The sequence below is a fragment of the Abrus precatorius genome, unplaced genomic scaffold, assembly GCF_003935025.1.
Source record: "Abrus precatorius isolate BTA unplaced genomic scaffold, Abrus_2018 Scaffold8, whole genome shotgun sequence".
NCBI lineage: Eukaryota > Viridiplantae > Streptophyta > Magnoliopsida > Fabales > Fabaceae > Abrus > Abrus precatorius.
In genome coordinates, this window is record NW_020874428.1 from 21,096,203 (window position 1) to 21,120,738 (window position 24,536).

The following is a 24,536-nucleotide window of genomic DNA, read 5'->3' on the forward strand; positions in this document are numbered from 1 at the left end:
AAATAAAAGTAATACATACTTTAACGATTGAATATGTAAACAAATATTTTATATTAGTTATTAACAATGTAGTTTATATATATATATATATATATATATATATATATATATATATATATATATATATGAGGCAAGATTTTTTTACACTGATGTGTAAATCTAAAAACTCTTATATCTAATATGAACTTTTTATTTAATTTATATTTAATAGGTTATAATTTATATATATGTGTGTTTTTTTTTTGTTTTTTTTTAATAAAATGTTTTTGTTTTTACTCTCATTTGATACGTATTCTCCATTTGCTATCATTCCTTCAATCCAAATTCTTTATCATGATAATTAATGTGGCATTTGTTGTCCAGAAGAACCTAATGCAAAGTTCAGGAAGGTATTTTTAAATTTTGTTCTTTCGAAGCCTTGACTTATTTGCCTGACATTGTACACATAAAGATATAAGGTTGTTGCTTAGTATAATTGATGATGACAAGGGGGAACTCTGATATATCACTTGTTTTTTTTTTAATTTGCAATTTTGAGAGATAGTGAGAACTGGTTTGGTTTCTACTGGTGTTCTGAAGGTTGTCTTTCTCCTTGCTAATCTACTAAAAGCAAAACCCTAGTCTTTCCGTTGTAGTCTTGGGGGTAGAAACCTATTTATAACTTGCGTTTATTAGGGGAGCTAGTGAGCTAACTAGGGTTTATATCCATAGTATTTTATTATTGCTTTTGGAGGCGTTTTCATCTATTATAAATGGTGTGTTAGTTTCCGCCTTCCGGTCACTTTCTTTTTCAGTGTTGCAATAAACATCTTTTGATATACAATCTCCATCATTAAATTTCCATTAACAGCAAATTGAATAATATACAATATCCGGCCTTCAAAATTAGGCAATATTTTTATTCCCTCTTCCTCTCCCAATTCCTTTGTTAAACCATCTTTCCTTATCTATTTTCTACTAGACATGCAATGATATTATTTGGTTCGCCATTAATTATGTACGTGGTTGGGATGCAATATTGGAGAGCTTAATTTAGTGTGTGTTTAGTTTCATATTTTTATTTCTCAAATTGTCTTTTATTTTAACACAATATACAATGTAATGTTAAAAAATTGGATCCACATTTATTGGTTTATAATTCAGAATGAAACACACACTTAAAGATTTAGAAGTTTGAATCAACTTTAGGGTACAAGAAGTGTCCTATTGTACGGGGACAAAGCAACAAACTTTCTAGCAATAGATCCCCCGAGCTTATTGTTATTATGGCATATCTATTTTAGATTATATAGATATCTTCAGTGGACTAGTGGGTAATGTGGTTAAACAGGAATCTCCACCTAACAACCTGTAGTACAGTCAGTGTTTGGGTTTAATTTTAATGTCCTTTCCACTTGCTTCATAACAATGGAGTTTGAAAATTTACGCCATTAAAGAAAAAGCTAATGTACCTTGAACTCAATGAAGCTTCAATGGTATAAAATATATAAAATGAAGGAACATGCATGCTTGTAGAATACATGTGAATCCTCTTGTTTTTGGGTAGTAGTGATTGACGATTTTGAAAACAGAAAGGTACGTACTGGGATGGAATGACACTCGTAACTTATAACAAGAGACAGCACGAATTAATTTGCTAAATGCGGTGTCAGTGGGAGTGGTGGAGTGGCAGACCAAAATGATTATGGCGGTGAGAATGATAATGATTTAGAAAATATTTTTCTCACATCACTTTTAGTGTATACTTTTTTATTTTTTGATTAAAAAAAAGTGACTGCTAAGAGATTCTTTTTAATAAGTATAAAAGTCGGTTAAATATTAAAATAATATGAAATAATCAAGTTATAGCGTCAATTAACTATAACTATGATGAAAGAAAGAAAAAATTGAGCTAATTTATTTGTCCTAGGAGCTTTATTGGTTTTGGACAGGGCTCAAATGACTTGGTCTGGTTCTCTTTTTCTTTACATTAAAATTAGCATCCTAATATATATATATAACTTTTTTAAGTGATATTGTTTAATCTTATCTTTTAGTTGTTAGTTTCTATTTTTAGATGTTTTTTGTAATTAAAAAATATGGGTTTTTTAATTTAAAATAAAAAACTTTTAAAAAATTGACACACTTAATTAACTATGAGTAATTTAAATTTTAAAAAAAATGACCTTAATGATTTCCTGCTTCATTAATTTTAAAATTAATATACTTTTTTTTCGTTTAGACTAAATTTATCTTTTTTGAATAAGGTAAAAGTACAATAAAACTCTTTTTTTAAGTATTTAACATAGATTGAATACACTTAACTAATTATGAGTAATACAACTTTAAATAATAATTATTTATTAAAAATAAAGTTTTTAGAATATTTGCAATAATTTTATTTCGACCTTCTCATTATTTAGATTAGTGTCATCTTCTCAAGCTACAGTTATGATTATTATTCTATTAAAATTGTTTATATACCCTAGCGAAGATCTCTAGTGAGAATTTCATTCTCCTAGCTGTTTAATAATTGATCTTAATTGTTTTAAATTGTTACGTTCGTTAAGAAAATGAAAATTTGACAAATATTTTTTTTTAAAATTACATTTTTAACACTTTATTTTTTTATTTTTATATTTGAAATTGAATTAAATCAAACCGAGACACAAACAAACAAAATTTATATTAATTTTTTTATTCTATTGTTATTAAACACTATTGAAAATATGTTTTACTGAAAATACTTACTAATCTTTTTATTCTATTGTTATTAAACACTATTGTAATTACACTAAATTATGATTTATAACAATATTTAATACTTTTAACAATATTTTCATACTTATTATATGCGTTAGCTTTTCATTTAGTAAGTTTTGTCTTTTAAATTAAAAAAATACGTATTGATATAAGACTTCATCAATACTTTAATTAATTAAATTTTATTTTTAAAAATTTTAAGTATTATCACTTAAAAAATGAGAAAAAACTAAAATAATTAATTTAATTCAAACCGTAAAATATTAATTTGATTTATTATAATTTTTATATTAATTTAAAATTAATCCAAATCGAATCACAAATTTATTTTTTAACCAGTTGGAGTAATAATTTGCCTCAAAATCAATCTAAACCGAATTATAAATACCTGTGCTTCTTACCAATCCCTCATTTTTTTATAAGAAACTTTTGCGGCAGTGATCTGGTGTACGACATAATATCCTCACCTCTGTGATCGTATCATTCAAAGAGCAATCTTTATTGTCTCCATTCTTCTAAATAAAAATTATATTTCAACATAAAATAATACTGTGGACTTGGGAAAAGGGGCATGTTAGATGTCTATATTTATCGACCAAAAATGAAAATATGTATATATATATATATATATAACATTAGTGTGTTTGCATTACTCAAACACGTTAAGTTTTTTGGATATTTGGGTGGTGATATTAGTCAATATTATTATAGGGCCTCCCTTATGCGACATGAGCTAGTATAAGAATTATCAGTATATACATCAATAACATTTTTTAAGTATATAAATATTCGATGGTTTAACGAACTGATAGTATATGCAACATTATATTAGTTATTAATTATAAATACGTCAAATATATAATTAATTCAATGATAAATTTCACATTAAATTAAACTTTTAAAGTAGCATACTTTGTCATCAAATTAAATTTTAAACAAAAAATTAATAATACTAGTTGTTATGTATTGATAGACTAACTTTCTTTTTTAAAAATATTTTTTCAACAAATAAGAGACTAATATTTTGAGATACAATATAGACGCTAAAGTAAAAACATCTTTTAATAATATTTTTTATATACATTATTGATAATTATTAAATTTTAATAAATTATGAGTATTTATTTATTTCAATAAAGTTAATTTAGATTTTAATTTAGAAGAACTTAAATTTAAATAATTATTTTAACTTAAAAATAAAGATGAAGATTTTCCTTTTTTTTAAGTTTCTGAATTCTTTTTATATATCTGTAAAAAACACACATTTTTTGTTTTATTTTTTATCTTTCTATTTTTTTTTTCCTCTTTGTTTCATAGCACGTACACTCTTATGTACCAGAAAAACTAAAAACGAATAATTTAATTGTGTCCTCAGATACATTATGACGGCCGAAGGTTATTTTTGGTCAATATGATGGTAAATGAAAAGATGACGGTTGAGTTAAGCAGATTTGATGAAATTCATTCTTGATGGGCCTGTCATGCAAAATCGTTTGTTGGGTCTGTTTGCAAACCCTAAAAACCCTGAACAGTTCTGATTAGGAAACTTGATATTATGAAACGTGGAAATGCTGTACTATGATCGAACTTGGAAAAGAAAAATCAAATAAGCTCTTAATAAGAAGTCACACACCTTTTGTTTATTTTTGTTCTAAAAGCGTTAATGGTTACACAAAATCAAGAAAAACACTAACATAGCTGCTCAATTGAGCATCGTCCAATTCTGGACCTTGAAACAGCACAAAATAAATACTGTCGTGTATTTGGCAAGTATTTAAAGACCTCGTAAAACAGCGAGCCAATAATCGAGGAACATAAAAATTTATGACCAATGATGCTTTCTTGATCTTAGCATTGGGGAAGATCTGGTGGTGGAGGTATCACTGACTGTGATGGGCCAACTCCATTTTCTACCAAAAGCGCCGTTGCCAGACCCCAATTCAGATGTGAGTCTATGTGACAATGTAAGAACCAAATTCCTGATTTCCAACAGTGAATCGAAAGCACATAATTGGTTAGTATGCAATGCTAAGCCTAAAACAAGCACAGCAAGACACACAACATTTATCTGTCGCACATGGATGCACGTACAATTTGCCTATATTAGTATTCATTAGTCATTAATTATTAGTGATAGTTTTTATATTTTATAGAATTATTAGAACATTTCTTTATTTTTAGGATTTTTGTTTTGTAAAATTGTTATTTAACTTAGATTTAATCAAAATTATCATAAAATAATTAGTATATATATATATATATAATAACATCTTTTTATACATAAATATAAAAAAATTTATATACGATCTAAATTTTAGACGTAAGTTAAATAAAAATTTTAAATAAGATATAAATTTTTTTATATTTATACATCTCTCTCGTGTATATATATATTACCGCACTCATATCTTAATATTTTAATTTTTTTTTATTTGGATATGCTATCATATTTAATCCTGGTACCTTAGAGAATTGACTGCTAGTGTTACCTGGATTATCAGCCACAAAGCGAATGGCCACCCATCCTCCAGGGTTTGTTCCAATAGTGTTCTTCACAGGTGGGTCTACAAGGTTAAACCTTGCAGGATCTGTTGCTGGGTTGAAATTGCCAAAACCTGAACCAACTACAAAGAAGTGGAATCCATGAATGTGCATAGGGTGGTCCTCAGTTGTCACTATGCTTGTGTCCTGTAGAACCATTTGCACATTGGAACCATACTTCAGCTTGAAGAGTTTAGTTCCTCTTGAAGGTGTCCATAGCCCCCGGGGAACATTGCCAGTATAATTGAATTGTAGAGGAGGAACTGGAGGAAAGTCTGTGGTGAAGACACCAGGAATACCTTGATAATAAGCCTGCATTAAGGAGGTAGTTCTTGGAGGTACAAAAGAAACATTGTTTATGCTGGCTGTGAAGCGGGTTCCATTTGGTCCTTGGCACCTTGGACTATTTGGGTTTGTGCAGTTGATTAATCCCAATCCAACTACAAAATTTAGGCTAACATCAACTTTTGTGAATACATTAATCTTTGAAAGACCCCTGATCCCTGATGTGTATGCAGTTGCTGTGGCTGTGTCATTGAATGCTGGCAAAACTGGCAATATTGGTCTTGGAACCTGTCCATTCTTTTTAGTGCACCTAGCAGATTTGTATTCAAGTATTGCAGTGGTGGTGGTGTTGTCAAATGCAGCATTCATGGCTGTTTGATATGCACGTGCTGCCATGTAGTATCTACCTGGAATTTGATCAGCAGTGACAAGGACATTGATTGTTTGACCAGGTCCTATCATGAGGACTCCTGTAGTGAAAGGCTTGGCATAAGCAGCATCTGTACCAACGACTGTCATCCTGTGGTTGGCAATTGAGAAGAAGAGTTCTTGATTGAGTGCACTGTTGATAATTCTGAAGAGAATTGTGTCACCAGCATCTACTGGAACACGTACAGTTTCTGCATAGTATGTTTGTTATGTCTTTTAGCCATTTCTCTATTATTTTCAAACATAAGAGAATGAAAGCTTGCATGAAAGCTGTGACTCTAGAATAATTTCAAACCTTGACTTGAACATCTGTAGAGATCTCCAGGTTGACCATTAATTGTGTATGCAACAGATACATTTGGAGGTGCTCCTGTGAATTGTGTCTGCCTTAAGAGAACCATTGGATCCCTATCAAACCATTCCCCTGTGCATCAACATAATACAATCTGTTTATGGTTCTGTTTTGCATTGCTTCGCCAAAAAATGAAGAGCTTGGCATCTCTTAAATTTTTGGGTTTAAGTCTAACTCTACTCTAAAAGTTAGTTTATAAGGTGAGGATTATTTTAGCCTTATTAAGTTCTACTTTAGTCATATTTATAGTCGTCCGTAGGACTTCAACATACCTCTTCATGCTTTAGATTAGACATCTGGAACGTGAATATTGTAGGACATTTTTTAAATTGCAATAAGAAAAGAGGGGTTTGAATGTTGTTTATTAGAGGCACACATAGTGCCATATCTATAGGTATAAATTGGAGTATCAAAATCAGTTATAAATCTAATTATACAATCAAATGATATCCCTAATTATAGTAAATGCTATTTACAAATATCGACACACGTTAAATATGATTTCTAACAGCATATTTTGAAGTGTTTACAGTTGAGAAAAGGTTTAAGTTGAAGTGCAGAGGGAATTGTGGAGTGAGTTGAGCAGAATAAGTGATGGTTTTAGAGAAGTACCAAGAAGGAGGGGAAATTCTCTCTTAGGCATGGAGAAAGGATAAGGAGAACCCAAACTTGGATAAATGATAAAAGCACCATAGACAGTAGCTCTTAGGAAGCCTGTGTGAGCATGCCACCACAGTGTCCCTTCTTGATTTTGGATTGTAAAGCGGTATGTGTAACTTCCTCCTGGTTGAATAGGACACTGCGTCACATAACTAGGCCCATCTGCCCATGGATTTCTTAACATCCTTAACCCATGCCTGATGCACAAGAGACATAAGATTGTGAGGAACATGAATCCCAATTTTCAAGTGTGATGTATCATTGGCATAGTGAATTAAAAGGCTACTTCCACTTCCATAGGGAAATTGTTCTGACTGAAAAGTAAAATGACTTGGCATGAAATTTATGTGAGGATAAATGATGGTGCTATTTACCAGTGGATTGAGATGTTGTATGGTCCAGCATTTACTACTTTGATAGCAAGAGAATCTCCATTTCTTGCTTCTACAGCTGGACCAGGAAACTGCCCATTTACAGTGAGTATGTTTTGGGTTCTGCACAGCCTCTTCACTGGTGTAGTTTGAATCTATTTCAATCAATCATTGAAAGTATTACAATTAAGAATTGTTACACACGATACTTGGAAACTTAAAGCAAATATTGTGCGATCATTACATTCAATTAACACTTACAACAAATTCATGGTAGTGACTCTCTGCAGCTGAAGCAAGAGAAACAATGATAGAAAGTAAGCCAAGTAAGAACCAAGAGCAACATGACTTGCCAGGGAGGTGGATAGTCTTCATTGTTTTCAGAGAATTTGTTGAACGTAGTTACTTGAGTTATGTAGCATTTGGTCTAAAGTGCAGTTATTTATAGAATGATAAAGCGGGAAATGCCTAGATTAAACTATTTTTTAACTTTGAAAGCGAATTTGTTTTGGCCATTATTTTATGAGTCACCAGTGTAAATAAATTTGGATTGTTAGTCTAACCTTACCGAGGATTTGGTGCACCCACTAGCGCAATCAACTGTGGAACAAATGCTAGATTTTGTGGTTTAGATATCTAGCACTGCACAGTATGTACGAGAAATACATCTGAATTAACAAATCATCTTCAGAAAGTGCTTGTTAAGTTAAGATACCTACTAATCATTACCTAGCTCTTAAACGCTATACTTGTCTGGGAATAATGAAAGGAATGAAATTTATTCCAAAAGAAAAATTTCAAGGGTGAAATTGAAATATTTCCGTGTCTGATAAGGTAAGATTGAGATGATAATAATGTAAGTAACTAATTTATTATAGGCCTTCAAAATCAATCAACCCTCATGCAAATTAAGGGAGACAGCAAATTTTTGCACGAGCTTTCTAAATTACATAATAACATCCTCTTCAGAGTACCATCTCACAAAAGATTAACGGAAGAAATTACTGAGTTAACTTTCCTTTTCCTTCCCTTCATTTATATTACTTCCAAACAATAGACGATTACGGTTGTCCATTTTCATCCGTCATACTTTTGCGCTCCAATTAATAACATTTCTGAAAGCATTTTTGTTTTATTAAAAATATGATTGTTAGACTACTAGTGAACATTATATTTCTTCATGAAATCACTAATTACTTTATACCATTTATTTGCTTTATTTTTTTCTTGAAGGGGGGGGGGGGGGGGACATGATTTATCAAAAATGTCGTTTTCTCATTTTCTTAAATACTAATCTTTGCACCTTCTTTTATACGGAAGGAAAAAGTTTGAGAGTTTTGGAGTAGGATAGAGAAGGCGTACTGATAACCATGATTTTGCCTTATGTTAACCAAGTATATTAGAAGTTACAACATCGTATTTTTCAAAGAAAAGAAAGTACTTTAACATAAGTGACATTTGAGAAATTCCAATAGGCAAATTGGTCTTTTTCATGCGCTGTTAAAAAGGTCGTTAAATTCATAACCAAAAAGAAAAAATAAAATCAGTCGTCTGCTCAACAATTCAAACGCCAATATGGTCCACATGATCATGCATTTTTCTTAGCACATCAAGTCTACATTTCCTATGTTTATTTGTTATGTTCTGACACTGAAACATAGGAATATATTTTCATTTCTTTAACCTTGGCAAAACAATAACAGAAAAGAAATTTAAATAATAGGGCAGTTAAGGTAGGGTTGGATTTTGGTTTGGTTCGGTGGCAATAAGAGTAGTAGTTCCGCGTTTAGTTGACTACTCAAGTTATTAGCTGAAATAGTACCTTTTATTAGGCAACTTTTTTGCAATGTGAAAGTGGCCACAAGTAAGAAAGAAAGAATGTATTTTTAACACCTTCGATCATTCACAGTGCCTTAGCCAAGTTGAATAGAAGATGAACGCAAGGGTCAAATGGCCAAAAGGAAAGTAATTAGCGGAGCTAATAAAGGTGTAAACTCAATTAATTAGTCGAATGTAAAACAGCTTGATACCTATATAGTCACATTTTCTTCAACGAAACCAATTTTTATACAATCATCAATCTAGGCACTAATATTTATTTAATTAGGACACCACTTTCACATAAAACTATTTAATGTTATTTCAAATGAAGCAGGTTTGATACGTTTACTTTCTAAATTTCCTTTGTGAATGATACTAGAAATGTCGTTAGTACATTGATTATCTGCTGAACATGTTTTTCATGTATTAGGTGGGCTGCCACCTGACTTTAGAATGATACCATCAATTAATAATTCGTTAAGTTCTAACCATAACCATTTTCGAATACCACGTGTTTAGTACGATCATGTAGAGCTACACATTAGCTTGGTTTTCGTTGGTGCTTAAGCCGTAACATTCTTAATAGCCATGGGTGTCAAAGCGGCATAACATTGTCAACCGCTGAATTTCGAAAAGGTCGATAGATAAGCTTATTGCCGACCTAGTTACTCTGCTATTTATATTCATGTTCCTGTTGAATATAAGATATAATGGCCAATCACAACATTGGATGCTACAACTACAAATCTAGATGGCTTTTACTTCGAAGGGTCAAGTCCAATGAAAGTGGATAAATCGAACGCCATTCGTCAAAATGAAGCGAACCTGGATCCTTCGAAATACTATAGTCAGTGGAGCAGTTTGTCATCTAAAAGTTCACATTCGTTCAACAAAGTTTTTCGTAATATATTCAAAAATTAAAAAGGTACAGAAAATGTTATTTTAAAATAACTTTTTATATTATCTTTATTATATATATATTATTTTATACAATAAATACTGAACGGATAAAATTAATATTAAGTATGTGTTGAATTGATATATATATGATTTACGTTTCTTTAACATAGTTCTAATACACTATTTAGGAATTATAATATATATACACACATAGAGAGAAAAAGAGAGCGAGGGGTTGCTATGATTCGATTATAATATATTAAAAATAGTATATAAATGTGGTTTATCATTTTAAGAAAAAATAAAAATATTTATGTATTTTACACAGGAAAAAATTATATTAATTGCCTGCAAATATTTAATTATGGATGTTTCTTTAACTTTTCAAATAATAAAAATATTAATTAAATATGTAGATCTTAAAAATGAACATTTTTTATACAACTAGTGGAAAAATTTAGCATAAAACAATTTCTAAATAAGCTTCATTCTTTTATTTTAAATTTATCTTTATATATAAAAATTGACTCTTCATTTAAAGAATAAGAAAAGTTTTCTATGATATAATGATAAATGTTTGGTTTTATTTCCTAAAAATAAAATTAACAATTGTTAAAAAAAAATTACTTATATGGATTCACTGTCAAATATTTATATTAATTCGTATAAATAAGAAATAATTCTTTCGTAAATTATATGTAATACGATAACAATCAATATTCCATTTATATTTTAAAATTATCACCATAATAATATCATTTCTAATTAGAAATCTTTTTTTAATTCTTAAAATGAATATTTTCCCAGACTTTGAGATTTCAGAAAGTTTTAATAATAAATATGAACTATTTTAACTTATTTATTTATATTTTAATTCATCTTTACGTGAATCTTTTATTTTTAAGAAGAGGATAATACACTCTTTGATAAAAATAAATAAATAATATATTCTTAAAAATTTATTAAAAAGAGAATCATAAAATTATGAGTGAAAGAATGTTAAATTCATACTTTTTTTTTGTAATTTTTAATAAATTTTATCTAAATTAAGAGTGTGTTAAAAAGTATTATTTTTTGTCTTATTTATAAGAAACAAAATTAGTTCATCAAGACTAATAAAAGTAGTTACATATTATAAGTTAGTGGCTTACATGAAAACTAAGTAAATGCTTAATTAACATAACTTTATAATAAAGTAATGATATAGAAGAAATTTAAAAATTAATATATTTAAAAATAAGCTTTTATTTTTTATAATTAGAATAAAAATATTTTCATAATTATTTCTTACAAATAGGACTGAAAGTAGTATGTTGCCAACATTTTTCTTTTTAAAAATAGTATAATACTTTTACATAATACATTTATGTTTTAATTTTTATATTTCACATTTTATTATTTTAAATTTTTATAATTTACCTTTATTATTTTTATTTTCAACATTTTTAGTATTATTTTATTATATTTTTAATATTTTATTATTTATTATTATAGTAAGAATATAATATAATTTTTGAAGACATAATCTATTTAATAAAAACATATTATTCAACATCTAGGTTGATAAAATTTAATATTTATTAAGAGTTATTGGGTAAAATAATTTTAACGAGAATTACACGTGCACAATCATATACATATATTAGACCTATAAATTTAATTAATATTTTTTTAGGGTAATTAATAAATTGATTCTTTAATTTTTTTTATTTCAATTGGTTCTTTAACTTTTTTTTTTCTTCTCATTTTGTTTCTTTAATTTACACAAATGTTTTAAATAAATTTTTATTATAAAAATTATTAAAAATTATTATTTATTATTTTATTTTTTATTAAATTTAATAAAAATATAATATCTTCTCATAAATTTTTATTTATTTTTTTCTCTTACCTCTCATTTATGCTTTTACCAATTATTTTTCTTTTCTTTTAAACTCCAACAAAAATGTTTCTTCTCTTTCTCTTTCTTCTTCTTTTTACTCTCGTTCTCACCTTTACAATTCATTTTTCACCTCTTTTAAATTTAAAAAATTATATTCTTTTAGGAAAATTTATCTTAAAATCATAGAAAAAGATAAAAAGTGAGACATTGATGACAGTATCAAAGATGTCACTATTGTTATCTAATTCTTCGTCTTTTTCCCATGATTCAACTGAAAAATTTATTAAAAAAAGGAAAGACTTTTAAAATAAAGTTCAATAGGAGAAAAGGATATGGATGAGGGGTATTTTAGTATGTGAGATTGTCAAAGTTAAGTATTTTAGTCTATGTTATTAAAACATTTTATTTACTTATCATTCTTCTTTTTCATTAATTTTTAACACTGTCATCTTTAAAAATCACCATATTTATCTATTTTATGTATTTGTGTTCTCCATTAACATTTTGTTATTGTTATCGAATACTTCTCTAATGTTATTACTTTCTTTTCATCTAACCAAGTTCTCTCACATTAAATTGTCTCTCTCTTTTCTTTCCAATATCCTTGATCTCTGACTCTTTTTTTTTTAATGTCTTTTATTTTCTTTTTCTCTCATTTGTGACTATTGAAAAAGAAAGAAAATTTTATGCTTATGCATAAAATCACCAGCCCATTATCTTCTAACTCCTCAAACAAATTTGGGGACTCTCTTAAAAACTTTATCTTAATGATGGATTCAACTTTGTCATATTTATCTCTCTAAAACACAAAAATACCTTTTTTAGACTTGGTAGAAGTTTCTCTAAAGCTTTTCAAGAAAGGCTTTATGGCCATTTAATGAGAGCTTTCAATCCATTCCTTAAAAAAAGACAACTACTTTGTGTTGATTGGAGAGAGAAAGAGAATATTAGAAAACTGTTCGATGATAGTGGTGAAGTAATCAACAAAAAAAGAGATGCATACATTAGCTAGTTTTGGATGATAATATTATTAAGATATAGTGAAGAAAAAGAATGATGTGTAGATGAAAATTTTAAGAGTTAGGGACTAAAATATCTAACTATAATAATTTTAGGAACTAAAATGACTTGAAAAATATATCACATTGTAAACGACGCTATTTTTGTTACGTAATTAATCATATAAGTAACAAGTTAGTATTCTATTACTTTGTTGACAATATGTGTTTCGAAGGACTAAAATTTTGAACTAATATGAAGTATTTTAAATTTTAAATATTAAAATACTCAAATATTTACTACTATATAAAAGACTAAATTAAATATTTAATCTTATTTTATTATTTTATAATAAATATACATTTTAATTATTTATGAAATGAATTATTACCCTGTTAAGAGCTATGTTGTAACTAAATAGAAATAATTAATAATTATCATTCTACAATTAAAAAAACTTAGATTATTTATTCATCTTAACTTTGTTCTATTAATTGTCAAAATCTACTAATAAACAATATAATTAATAGTTTACCGTGAAAGTCATCCTATGATATATCTAATGAAGTTTTTCATTTTTTTGTTACAGCTTTTATGATATGCCTTATTCTCTCCCATTCTTTTAACAAACTATCGTGAAATCATTAAGTCAATTTTCGGAGAGGAGTGCAAATTCTACCCCATATTTTTCAGCAAATATTTTTAAGTTGTCCTATTTTTGTGATTTGGAAGGACAAAGTAGTTCAAATGATTTATTTGGTTTACTTTAGTAGATTTTACTTGTACGCATTTTCTTGTATTTTTTATATCAAATGAATTTTAAAATTAATTTCAATTTTAAATTAATTTGCTTGTTTGAAAAATAAAAATATTTTTTATAAGATAATTTTTACAATAAGAAATAATTTTTTTATGAAAAATTAATATAATAAAAAATTAAATTTTTTAAGTTAAAATTAATTTTTAATTATTATTAAAAATCTTTTAATATTATCTAATTATTTATTTTTTTCATTCTCTTTTTTTATCCATTCAGACAATACATCATTTTTACTTTATTTTCCTTTTATTTATATCCTTGTTTTGATTTTTTTTCTGTTTTACTTTCTATTTTAATATGGCAAGATTCAAACCCTTTTTAGTTTAGTGCATACCAAAGAAATTTGCTTAAGTAAATTTAGCAAAAAAGTGACTTAAGTCAAAAAAATTTACTTAAATAAAATTAGGAAAAAAATAATTTTTTGCTTAAGTAAAAAAAAAATGTTAAAGCTAAAATTGTAAAATGTTTCAAAATTTTATCTTCTTTCTCTTTAAACTATAGAGACTTTTAGAAATCTTTGTGCAATATCTTGTAGTCATACTTTTTGATCATTTTATTATTGGTCATACATGTATAAATGACTTCATTTTCAAAGAGTCTAAAGAAAACGAAGAATAATAAAAATCGCAATGCCTAGTATACAAATAAGAAGTTTTTCAGTCTTCATTGGTTCTATTATATTTTTTGAATGAAAAAACTCATCAAGTAAGGATTGTCATACCACAAAGACTTACGGGGTCTCAAACCATGTAATAATGCAGTTGTTTTCAACTAATTTTTCAAAGTCATCATCCTATAATTTTTATTATTATTCTTAATAATTTAACTTAATTTTAAATTGTTACACATCACCTATGCTTAGCATAAGTGACTTACTAGACAATACATTTAAAATATTTGATGGGATGGTATATGCAAAGGTATTTAGTAACTAGGTAGTTATTGATGAGAAATAGAGTTTCTCAAATTTTCTTTAATCTAAAGAGGAAGAAGATGAAATTATGAAATTTTTTGTGATTTTAGCTTAAATGAATTTTATTGGCTTAAGAAAAAAAAAATTATATATATATATTTGTCAAATTCACTTCAATGAAATTGTTTTGCTTAAGCAAATTTGGAACTGTAAGCTACAATCCGTGTAACATTCTCATTTTTATATATATTATTATAACATTGAATGTTGGTTATATTTGTGAAGTTATTTGAATTTTAGAGAGTTTAAATGATGTAGGTTGCAGGATATCTCGCTGTAGCGAGAAAAAACGTCCAGAAATCAGGCATTCTGATACTCTTTCGCTGTAGCTAGAATTCTCTCGCTGTAGTGAGAAGCTCTCGTTGTAGCTAGAATGACAGACAGCAAAGTGCAATTTTGTCTGATTTTTTTGCTACAGCGAGAATTTATTGCTATAGCGAGAAATGACTCGCTGTAACAAGAATGTCGTGAGTCTAAGAGTATTTAAGGGTTTCTAAGTTAGAAAACTTGGATTACAATCTAAGTTTCGAGCACTCCCTTGTTCTCTTGACCCCTAACCCTCTCTTCTCAGAAAATCTCTCAAAAACCTCAATTTTCTTTCAAATCCAAGCTTGGGAACTTTATCAATCAACTCCAAATAAGTTTTTTGAGCTTTATTTTCTATTTTTGGGTGTTTTCTAAGTTTCTCTTTTTTCAAAATGTTCTCTTATGTGATATCTAGGAATATTTTGGTCCTTTCACCTAAAACCTTCATAAAATCTCTTTTAAAATTTCGTCTCAAGGTAAGAAGGGCTTTATTTTGTTATTTTAAGTATAATAATTATTTTGTAACCATGAGAGTACTCTATATATGTGTTTTAGTATGATTCTTATGATTGATTGACATTGAGTACTCTTATGATCCTTATCCCAGTTTTAGTACTCTTCTTCCATGCACTAGTTTCCCTCTCTCTCTCTACAATTTTCTCATTTGTTCAACTTAAGATCTTATCTTTTCTCTTACAAACACAACCTAAGAAGTTTAAGTTCTCACAAATACAAACTTCATCCCTTTGACACCTCTCTTTCTTTATTGCCACATTCACCAAAACCACATTCAAATCTAATATTTTGTTCACCTACTTTACACTTCACATTACCCCATTGATCCCTCTAAGCCATCCCATTTGATCATTGGAAGTTCTCTTTTGGCTTTGACAAATCTAGTTTTTACTGTGTTTCTTTCCTTATCCAATTCATTTCATACTTTTGTTGAAACCTCCAAAATTAAGGCTTGGATCCAATAATTCATGTGAAAAAATCTAAAATAAAAGAGCTTTGTCGTGTGAAGTGTAACGTTACAAACTTAACTAGAAGAAGGAATAAAATATTATAAAAAAAAGATAAATATAAGATAAGAAAAAAGACTTTATTACTTAAAAATATTAAAAATAAAAAAATAAACAATTTTTAAAAGAATCTAAAACAACATAAACTCTAAATTCTTAACATGATAAATTATTACATAATTACTTAGTTATAGTGGAACTAAAATGTAAAATTTTAAAAATTAATTTAAATGATATTAATTAATTCAGAAACTAAAATAAAAATTCACTCGTGTATAATTATATAAATATTTTTGTGAAAAAAATTATACCAAGTAATACTAATATTATTTTTTAATTATTTTATTTTAAAATTTTACTGTATTAGGTAGGTAACGAAAAAATAGTAATACTTGACATTAATTTCAATTTTCTTTTCATCTACAAAAAAAAAATTAATTTTCATCTACACTGACCCAATATGAGTCCTGCCACTTCGATTTTCATCTGGTCCCTGCATGGTCGTCTTCAACCTCACCATCCCAAAACATTACACCTAAGCGCACGTTAGCCCAGACCACCAACACCTGCCGCACACTGGCACTGCCAAATCAAATCCCTAATGCGAATCCCCAAATCAATTTCTCTCTAACTACCACTCATCCCTCGAGCTTGCTGATTAAACAAGCAAGCTCTTACACTTTCCACTTCCGATTCCAATTCTCGCCACCACAGAACCACAATGATGGGTTCCGAGAACCAGAGCTTACAGGAACACCCTCTCTCTGCATCAAGAGAAGAAATGGAAAACCTCGTTCTCCACGACGATGATCCTTTGAGCACCAAATCGTACTCCAATTACCGCAGCGCCATGTCCACGCTCTCCGAATCTCACCACCCTCTCTCGCCGTCGATCGTCGCTACCCCCGCCGAGTCCGATCCTCTCCTGTTTCCGACGCAGCATTATCGCGATTCACCAAACCCTAACTCCTCCGACACTTCCTCTTACATCGACCCTCCCTCTTATGCTGACGCCGTTTTCACCCCCTTTGATGGCGAAACTAACGGTGTCGATAGCCCTACACGCAGTTCCGATGGACTCTCCTTTTCTCTCTCGCGATCTTCGTCTTCTAGTTCGGAGTATTTGAAGATAACCGTTTCGAACCCCGTCAAGGAGCAAGAAAACTCGAATTCGATTGTTCCCGGTAGCAATAGCTACGTCACCTATTTGATTACCTCGAGAACGAACATCGCAGAGTTCGGAGGTTCCGAATTCAGCGTTCGGAGAAGGTTTCGTGACATTGTGACGCTTTCTGATCGATTGGCGGAGGCGTATCGAGGGTTTTTCATTCCGCCGAGGCCGGATAAGAGCATAGTGGAGAGCCAGGTGATGCAGAAGCAGGAATTTGTGGAGCAGAGGAGGGTGGCGTTGGAGAAGTATCTGCGACGATTGGCGGCGCATCCGGTGATCAAGAAGAGTGATGAGTTGAGGGTGTTTTTGCAGGTTCAGGGGAGGCTTCCGCTGCCGGCGACTACCGACGTGGCGTCCAGGGTGTTGGACGGCGCAGCGAAGCTTCCCAAACAGTTGATGGGGGAGAGTGTGATTGCTCCGCACGAGGTTGTGCAGCCGGCGAAAGGGGGAAGGGATTTGATGAGGTTGTTCAAGGAGTTGAAGCAGTCTATGGCCAATGACTGGGGAGGTTCCAAGCCTGCAGTTGTGGAGGAAGACAAGGAGTTCATGGAAAAGAAGGAAAGAATTCATGAGCTTGAACAGCAAATCAATAGTGCTTCTCAGCAGGTGTTGTTTCCTTTGAGTTTTATGTTTTCAATGAATGAATGTTGCTGTCAATTTCTGATCATAAGGATGTGTGTATATATACTTGTATAATTTGTTGGTTACTGTCTGTTGTTTAGTTTATGTCTGTATGGTTATTGGTTACCGTAAAATTTCTAATCATGTATCGATTATTGTGCAGGCCGAATCCCTTGTCAAAGCACAGCAAGATATGGGAGAGACAATGGGTGAATTAGGTCTGGCATTTATTAAATTGACAAAATTTGAGAATGAGGAGGCTGTCTTGAATTCTCAGAGGGTACGAGCTGCCGAAATGAAAGGTGTAGCGACGGCAGCTGTTAAAGCTAGCAGATTATTTCGAGAATTAAATGCTCAGACTGTGAAGCATTTGGTACATAATAATCGTTTTAATAATATTTTTTCTAGGATATGTTTCCGGTAAAGTAGCCTGGTTCAAACAATTTTTCTTTCAATGTATATATTTTCTGTAACTTGGCATTTTCTTACGTAGGTCTCACTTTTCCTAAATAAACGGAAACCCACTGAATATGATGATGATTTTCCAATTTATGCATAGCAGGATACACTTCATGAATATCTTGGATTAATGCTAGCTGTTCATAGTGCATTCTCGGATCGCTCAAGTGCACTGTTGACAGTGCAGACTCTTCTATCAGAATTATCTTCTTTGCAGTCAAGAGCTGAAAAACTTGAAGCGGCATCATCTAAAATTTTTGGGGCTGACAAATCGAGGACTCGTAAGTTGGAGGAGTTACAAGAAACCATAAGAGTCACTGAAGATGCCAAGAATGTTGCAATTAGAGAATATGAGCGGATCAAGGTCTGGTTAGGTGTTTTATTGGTTTCTTTGGCTAAATAGAGCATGTCTAAATAGCTTTTTTGTTTTGAGGATAGATTGTGTTCCAAAATGTTATATAATTATATATGCTTCAAGGTTCTATTTCTTGTGATCCATCGAAGTTGTGTTTAATTCAACTTCTTGTTTAATATTAGTTGAATTTTAACATTAATTTTTGTCGGTTTGTTTTTCTTTAGCCAACTTAAAACTTTGTCATCTGCCTGCCTTTACTGACATTTCTTAGTTATAGAATAGTGGTTCAGATCTTTGTATTTGTAGACATAAGTGTGTTTAGGGTTTGTAAATCTGTACATTGAGCTCCTCCTATATCCATTCATACTGGAAACATTTCCCCAGTATTCAGATACTAGGGTTATTAGTCTTGTTTTTTGCGTTTGGGCTTGTAAGTAGTATTGGCACTTGACCTAATCTAATGATTAGTAAGATATGAGTATTTGATTTGGGTTTTATATGACCTTAAATCTATCAATCATACTTTCAATTTATAATTGTTACTAGCTTTCTCTCTTTTCTTTCTTCAAAGCATGTGTATTTCTTAAAATGGTATCAAAGCAGTACAATTCACTCTGAGGAGTGTCCTTTCTCCTTTGTTAAGCTCATCACACTCAGTTGTACATTCTCTTCTCTGTTTTCTGTATCGTTCACTCCTCAGTATCTAAGAATCTGTTATCATATGTTGCTATTGGTGAGACTCTGCTGCTGTGAATATAATCTTATTATTCTCACTGTTCCTTTCCTCTCTTCTGTTTATCACTTTCCCTACTTAAACCCTATAATTTCAACAATTTTAAGCCTTTGATACTAAGTCAACAATCAATTCTAAAAGCTAAAACTGTTTGGTGAAGGCACATGAGTGGCTTTGCATCTAACAGTGGGCTTTGACGAATTTTCAGGCAAATTCTGTTTTTTCCTCTGTTTCTGTTTCACACAATGTTCCTCTTCCTATTTTTAGATTCAGTCTTGACCGGAAGTGATTTGAGAGAAGTAGAGATGTTTTTTCTTTTGTTGTTTTGAAGTTTTTCTGTCAAGCATCCTCTTTGGCTTTCCTTTCTTCTATTATTGTTGTTTCTCTTGGATATGGTTCCTTCATCTGTGTCTCTGGTTTGGGTGTGTTGGGTGCATGTCCAACAATATGTTTTTCCTACCTTTTTAACCTGTTTTTTTCTCACATGTTTTTCTTTTGATGGTTCAACATCGTCAAACTAACTGTCTTTCCTTTTTCTGACAACTTCTTTCTATTTTTCTTGGTGATATCAAAATTTTGGCTTGGGTTGGTTTGCTGAATTGTTCTGCTTCTTTTTAGTACATTTGGTTATTGTTCTGTTTTTATTTAGATTGTTTGATGTCTCTTGCATCTTTGCATGGCGTCTTTGGCGTTGAACTAATGAACGTTTTTTTTTTATAATTTTTTTTCATGATGCTTTTATATTTAGTTTACTTTATCTGTATCTGGATATTGGATGATGATGATGCCAATGCAGGAAAACAATAGGAGTGAACTTGAAAGGCTTGATAAAGAAAGGCAGGATGACTTCTTAAACATGTTGAAAGGATTTGTAGTTAATCAGGTAACTATATGTCTGTTCTTTTTAAGTGCCCCTATAAGTAGAAACTGTATTCTCCTTTGATAGTTTTCACTTTGTACTTTTAAACACTTTCTGTTTTGTTGCATAAAAACCGAGTGATAATTCAGAAGTATTTCTGCTAACATAAATGGGTGTCAAGGTTATTTTTGTTGGCATATATTTCCCTTGTCATGTACGGGAGTAACTAATAAGATAATTGATAAATCATGCGAGTGTCTGAACGTGTTCATTTATATGTGAACTATGGCTGTTTGATCAAGTGAAATACTGTGCTCAATTTTTGGGGGTGTTATGCTTACAGGGAGAGGGATGCATGATGAAAGGGAAAATAAGAGTGTGTGGTTAGCTTATTATGGCCAGTAGTTTTTATGAGGTGAAGGAAAATTAATGCGATGATTTCATCTGTATCAAGAAAATGTGCTAGATTACTCACCAAAAATAAAAAAAGGATACTGGAGTAGAAATAACTATACTATCCAGACTGGGATTCAGAAAACAAAGTGATAAACTCATTCAATTTTTGGGGAGAAAATAGTTGAGATTTTGGTTGGTGAGAACATGTATTTTTATTGCAAAAGGATTAGGTATGTTGTCTCTAGTGTTTGTTGGTTTGTGACACCCATTGATCTCCGAAAGATATTAAAATTGTGAAAGCTTACTTGAGAAGCCAGAGTACACAAGATTCTAGTGTTCTACTTGTGTGTGCTCTTAAGAGTAGTCAGAGAGTGATTTAACTGCTTTCAAATTCAATGACGTGTGTGCTTCTAATCTTATGGTTACATTAATGAGAACTGAAAGCTGTATGTTTCAGTCAACTCCTGTTAATTTGTCGTCTCATATGCCCATGTTGCTAGTTTGTTGATGCTATCTTTGTTGCATTCATCTGCTGCTTTCTCCCCATTTAAGCAAGCCTTGCTGTGAATTTATAGGTTGGGTATGCTGAGAAAATAGCAAATGTTTGGACAAAAGTTGTTGAAGAGACCCGCGGGTATGTGAATGAAAGCACTTGATCTATGGCTGTAAATTTAAATCTTCATATTTTTTCATTGATGTGCCACTCTCGGGAATATGTCTGTAGTTCTGACAATAAACTAACGAAACCACTTTGTGGGGTTCTTAAGCTCTTTCTCAAACTTGTACCTCTGAGAACATTTCTTATACATCATTGAAAGCATACTTGCTGTTGTACATGCTATTTGTTTGACTCCTGGCGCTTTTCCTTGGTTTTGCTTTTTGTTTGTATGTTTAACTCCTTTTCCAGTTTCTAAAGTAGATCATATCCCATTTACCCAAAAATATTATGCCACTAAATTGTGTAAAATATACTGAACATGAATTTACGGCGTTTACTGAGCTATGTCCCGTGTTTGATGCGTTGCTTCAAATCGTAGTAGTCTCTTTTTGGGGTGTTTAAAGAAGCAATTTACTTAATAAAGTCATTTAATAGCAATTAAATTACTCAAGCTCAATAATTTCAATTCAAATTAAATTTAGTCTATACAGCTCAAAAAGTCCTTATTGTTTTAGTTGATAACTAATTAAGTTTGTGTTTGTTCCCTTTTGAATGAAATTACAGGCAGCAAAAGGAGGAACTAAATTATACTTTTTAAAAATAAATATATGGATCATTTTGCATCGTTTTTCTGCAGGTATTTGCTCGGCTGAGATATTTCACAAATTCTAGTGTTTGTGTGAATGTGTGATATAATTTTAAATACAACTGTTTTCTATTTTCTTTTACTCTTTTTCATTACTCGGATGCTTTTACTTACGCAGAACACACATGTTTATTTCAAAATTACTTTGTTTTTAAGAAAAAACGAATGCTAAAGAGACAAACATCTGCCTTTTCAGAGAAACAGAGAAGAAATCCTTTACAATGGGCGGTTTCTACAGAACTTCCTCCTGCAGTTTAGAGGCAGTTAAACGAAAAATGCAAAGTTTTTTCAAAACTGTTTTTTGTCTATTTTTTCATTGTCTTGAATAAAAAGTATTGTTTTGAATGAATATGTTTCAGATCGGTTAAAAATAAAGTCAATATTTTTTTATAAAGATTGACAACCTGTTAACTTTTGAGAATGTATTAAGTCTATATTTTTAATATTTTATGGGAACTTATTGAGCTTGAATGTTGGCCATCCACCAATCTTATAAATTTCACGCATTATATGTTTAATAAAAATGAAAATGATGTGTTAAGATACTTCACATTTGGCTACGAATAAATCAACAGATTGTTTTTATGAAAATTGGACACTCTTTTCTTGTGAGTTAACTATTGAAGGTAAATTTTACTTAGTTTCCTAATATGTTGAAAAAAAGATTCAGCGAGGCTATGCTCCCTTTGAACGTGGATTAACCATGTTGATGTTGGGGCTTTAAAGCTCTCGTCCCTGTGATAGTTGAGGTGGAGATCACAATTTAACATATCTTGATACTTCTCGGCAACGTTTTAACATTAAAACCCCGCTTCTCACCTATCTTGATGCTTGTACGGTCACTTGCCCACGAAAATCTTTCCCCAATGTTTTTCTACGTCAAGGGAAGACGTTATAATCCAAATCTTAGGCAATTGGCATATATGGCGTCAACATGGATATGATGTTTTGTTGATGTAGCCTCACTAATGGAGTGTCGCTGGTTTTGTGCCAAAGTATGATCAGACACTATGCGATAAATTTTTAGACTAATTAGATAAAATTATTCTTAATTTAATTATTTTAAATTTATAATAATAAATTTATTTTTTTTCCTTTTTCCTCTCTTTGTGTAAAACAAACAAGATATCTCTTCTCGCTCTATTAGAATCCTTTCCCTATGTTAACCTCTTCTTTGAAATAATTGAGAGAAAATATCATTTAAATCGAAATATTCAAAATATTTTTTTTTTATTTTACTTTCTTATTTATTTAGCTATGTGAAATTTAGACTCTAATTTTGAAGATGTGTAATGTGACATTCTATACTTTTAAAAGTGTGCAAAAAGTCTTTTTGTTACTTTGTTATCTAATTTTTTTATTTTTTAAACAAAAAAAATTTCAAATTCATAATTTCCTCTCTCTATAAAATGTTAAATGAATTAACTTTAAAATTTAAATATGTAAAAATTTAAATAATGATTAAAAAAACAAGTTGAAGAAAATTTTTCTATATTTTATATTTTACTGAATCTATTTTTCCCAAAAAAATTTACCTATTATAAAAAATTACTTGTTTTACTATTTTCAATAGTGTTTATTTATTTTTATTAATTTTGAGCGCAAAATATTAAATTTAAACCTTTTAATATACCACTCGTTTTAGAATTTAATCAAATTGAAGAAAGCTTTCTTTACACATTTTTATAATTTCTTTATGTTTGAAAATTTTTAAAAATTTTAAAATAGAACAAAAATAATAAAAATAAAAAATCATAATTTGGAGACAAAAATTCATTTAAACGAAAATTTATATACAAAACTTTAAATAATGGCAAAAAGTGAATTTGAAGGTATGGTTTTCGGGCTGAGCGTATTAGAACTTTTTTGGTTACTTAAGTTATACGAATTTTATCCTTTTGCCTTTGATACTTGTAGATATTATAAATTGCAATTGAAAAAATAAAAATAAAGCTTCACTACCTATGCCTTTTCAGGTTTTAATAACTCCCTTACAAAAGTGATTTTTCAAAGTGTTATAAATATCATACTGTTATAAAATGAACGTAAAATTACAAGGAAGAATAGAGAGAAGAATATAGAGAGGAAGAGAAAATCTCAATTTCGTTTCACCTATCCTCAATATAAATGAGACACCTATTTATAAGCCTAAAACTATAACTGAAAAATCGTATCTCTTTAAATGAGAATTAAACAAAACAGTTACAAAATCATAAGTTACAAAGAATAAGGAGGAGTTATGAATATGGACATTCACTCATATAATAATTTATAACACTCTTTCTGGAATGTCCATTATTTGAGAACATGTTTCATAACATCTAACTAAGAAAAACTCGATGGGATAAAAGTCTAAGAAAAATATATTATTATTTACGTTATTACATATTGCCTCATTAAAAACTTTGCCAGGAAAACTTAATGGGAAAAAAGAGTGTAGAGCGTATTAATTCTCCCCCTCATGTGGACAATCATTTCCAAGATGACGAAGTCCAATCTTGTGAACTAGTTGTTCAAAAGTTTTACTTGGAAGTG

At 30.0% G+C, this 24,536-nt stretch overlaps 2 protein-coding genes across 6 annotated transcripts; one reads left to right on the forward strand and one right to left on the reverse strand.

Moving 5' to 3' along the window:
- Positions 1-4,590: 4,590 nt before the first annotated feature.
- Positions 4,591-7,773, reverse strand: LOC113847620 (laccase-3-like). Its single transcript, XM_027476840.1, has 6 exons — positions 7,642-7,773; positions 7,384-7,535; positions 6,962-7,206; positions 6,293-6,421; positions 5,232-6,188; positions 4,591-4,721 (listed from the first exon to the last, which is right to left on the reverse strand). Exons 1-6 carry the CDS (start codon positions 7,753-7,755, stop codon positions 4,591-4,593), a joined length of 1,728 nt encoding a protein of 575 aa, XP_027332641.1. The 5' UTR covers positions 7,756-7,773.
- An 8,783-nt stretch (positions 7,774-16,556) lies between these two features.
- LOC113846280 (sorting nexin 2B-like) lies at positions 16,557-22,418 on the forward strand. Of its 5 annotated transcripts, none has more exons than XM_027474357.1 (6): positions 16,587-17,880; positions 18,059-18,268; positions 18,458-18,718; positions 20,239-20,325; positions 21,273-21,331; positions 22,198-22,418. In XM_027474357.1, the coding sequence occupies exons 1-6, from the start codon at positions 16,825-16,827 to the stop codon at positions 22,328-22,330; spliced, it is 1,806 nt and encodes a 601-aa protein (XP_027330158.1). In that variant the 5' UTR covers positions 16,587-16,824; the 3' UTR covers positions 22,331-22,418. The 5 variants fall into 5 exon arrangements, with proteins under 5 accessions (XP_027330162.1, XP_027330158.1, XP_027330159.1 ...); XM_027474358.1 differs by lacking the exon at positions 22,198-22,418 and adding an exon at positions 20,645-20,677 and having other exon boundaries at positions 18,455-18,718; positions 21,273-21,534; XM_027474359.1 differs by lacking the exon at positions 22,198-22,418 and adding an exon at positions 20,645-20,677 and having other exon boundaries at positions 21,273-21,534.
- Positions 22,419-24,536: the final 2,118 nt, after the last annotated feature.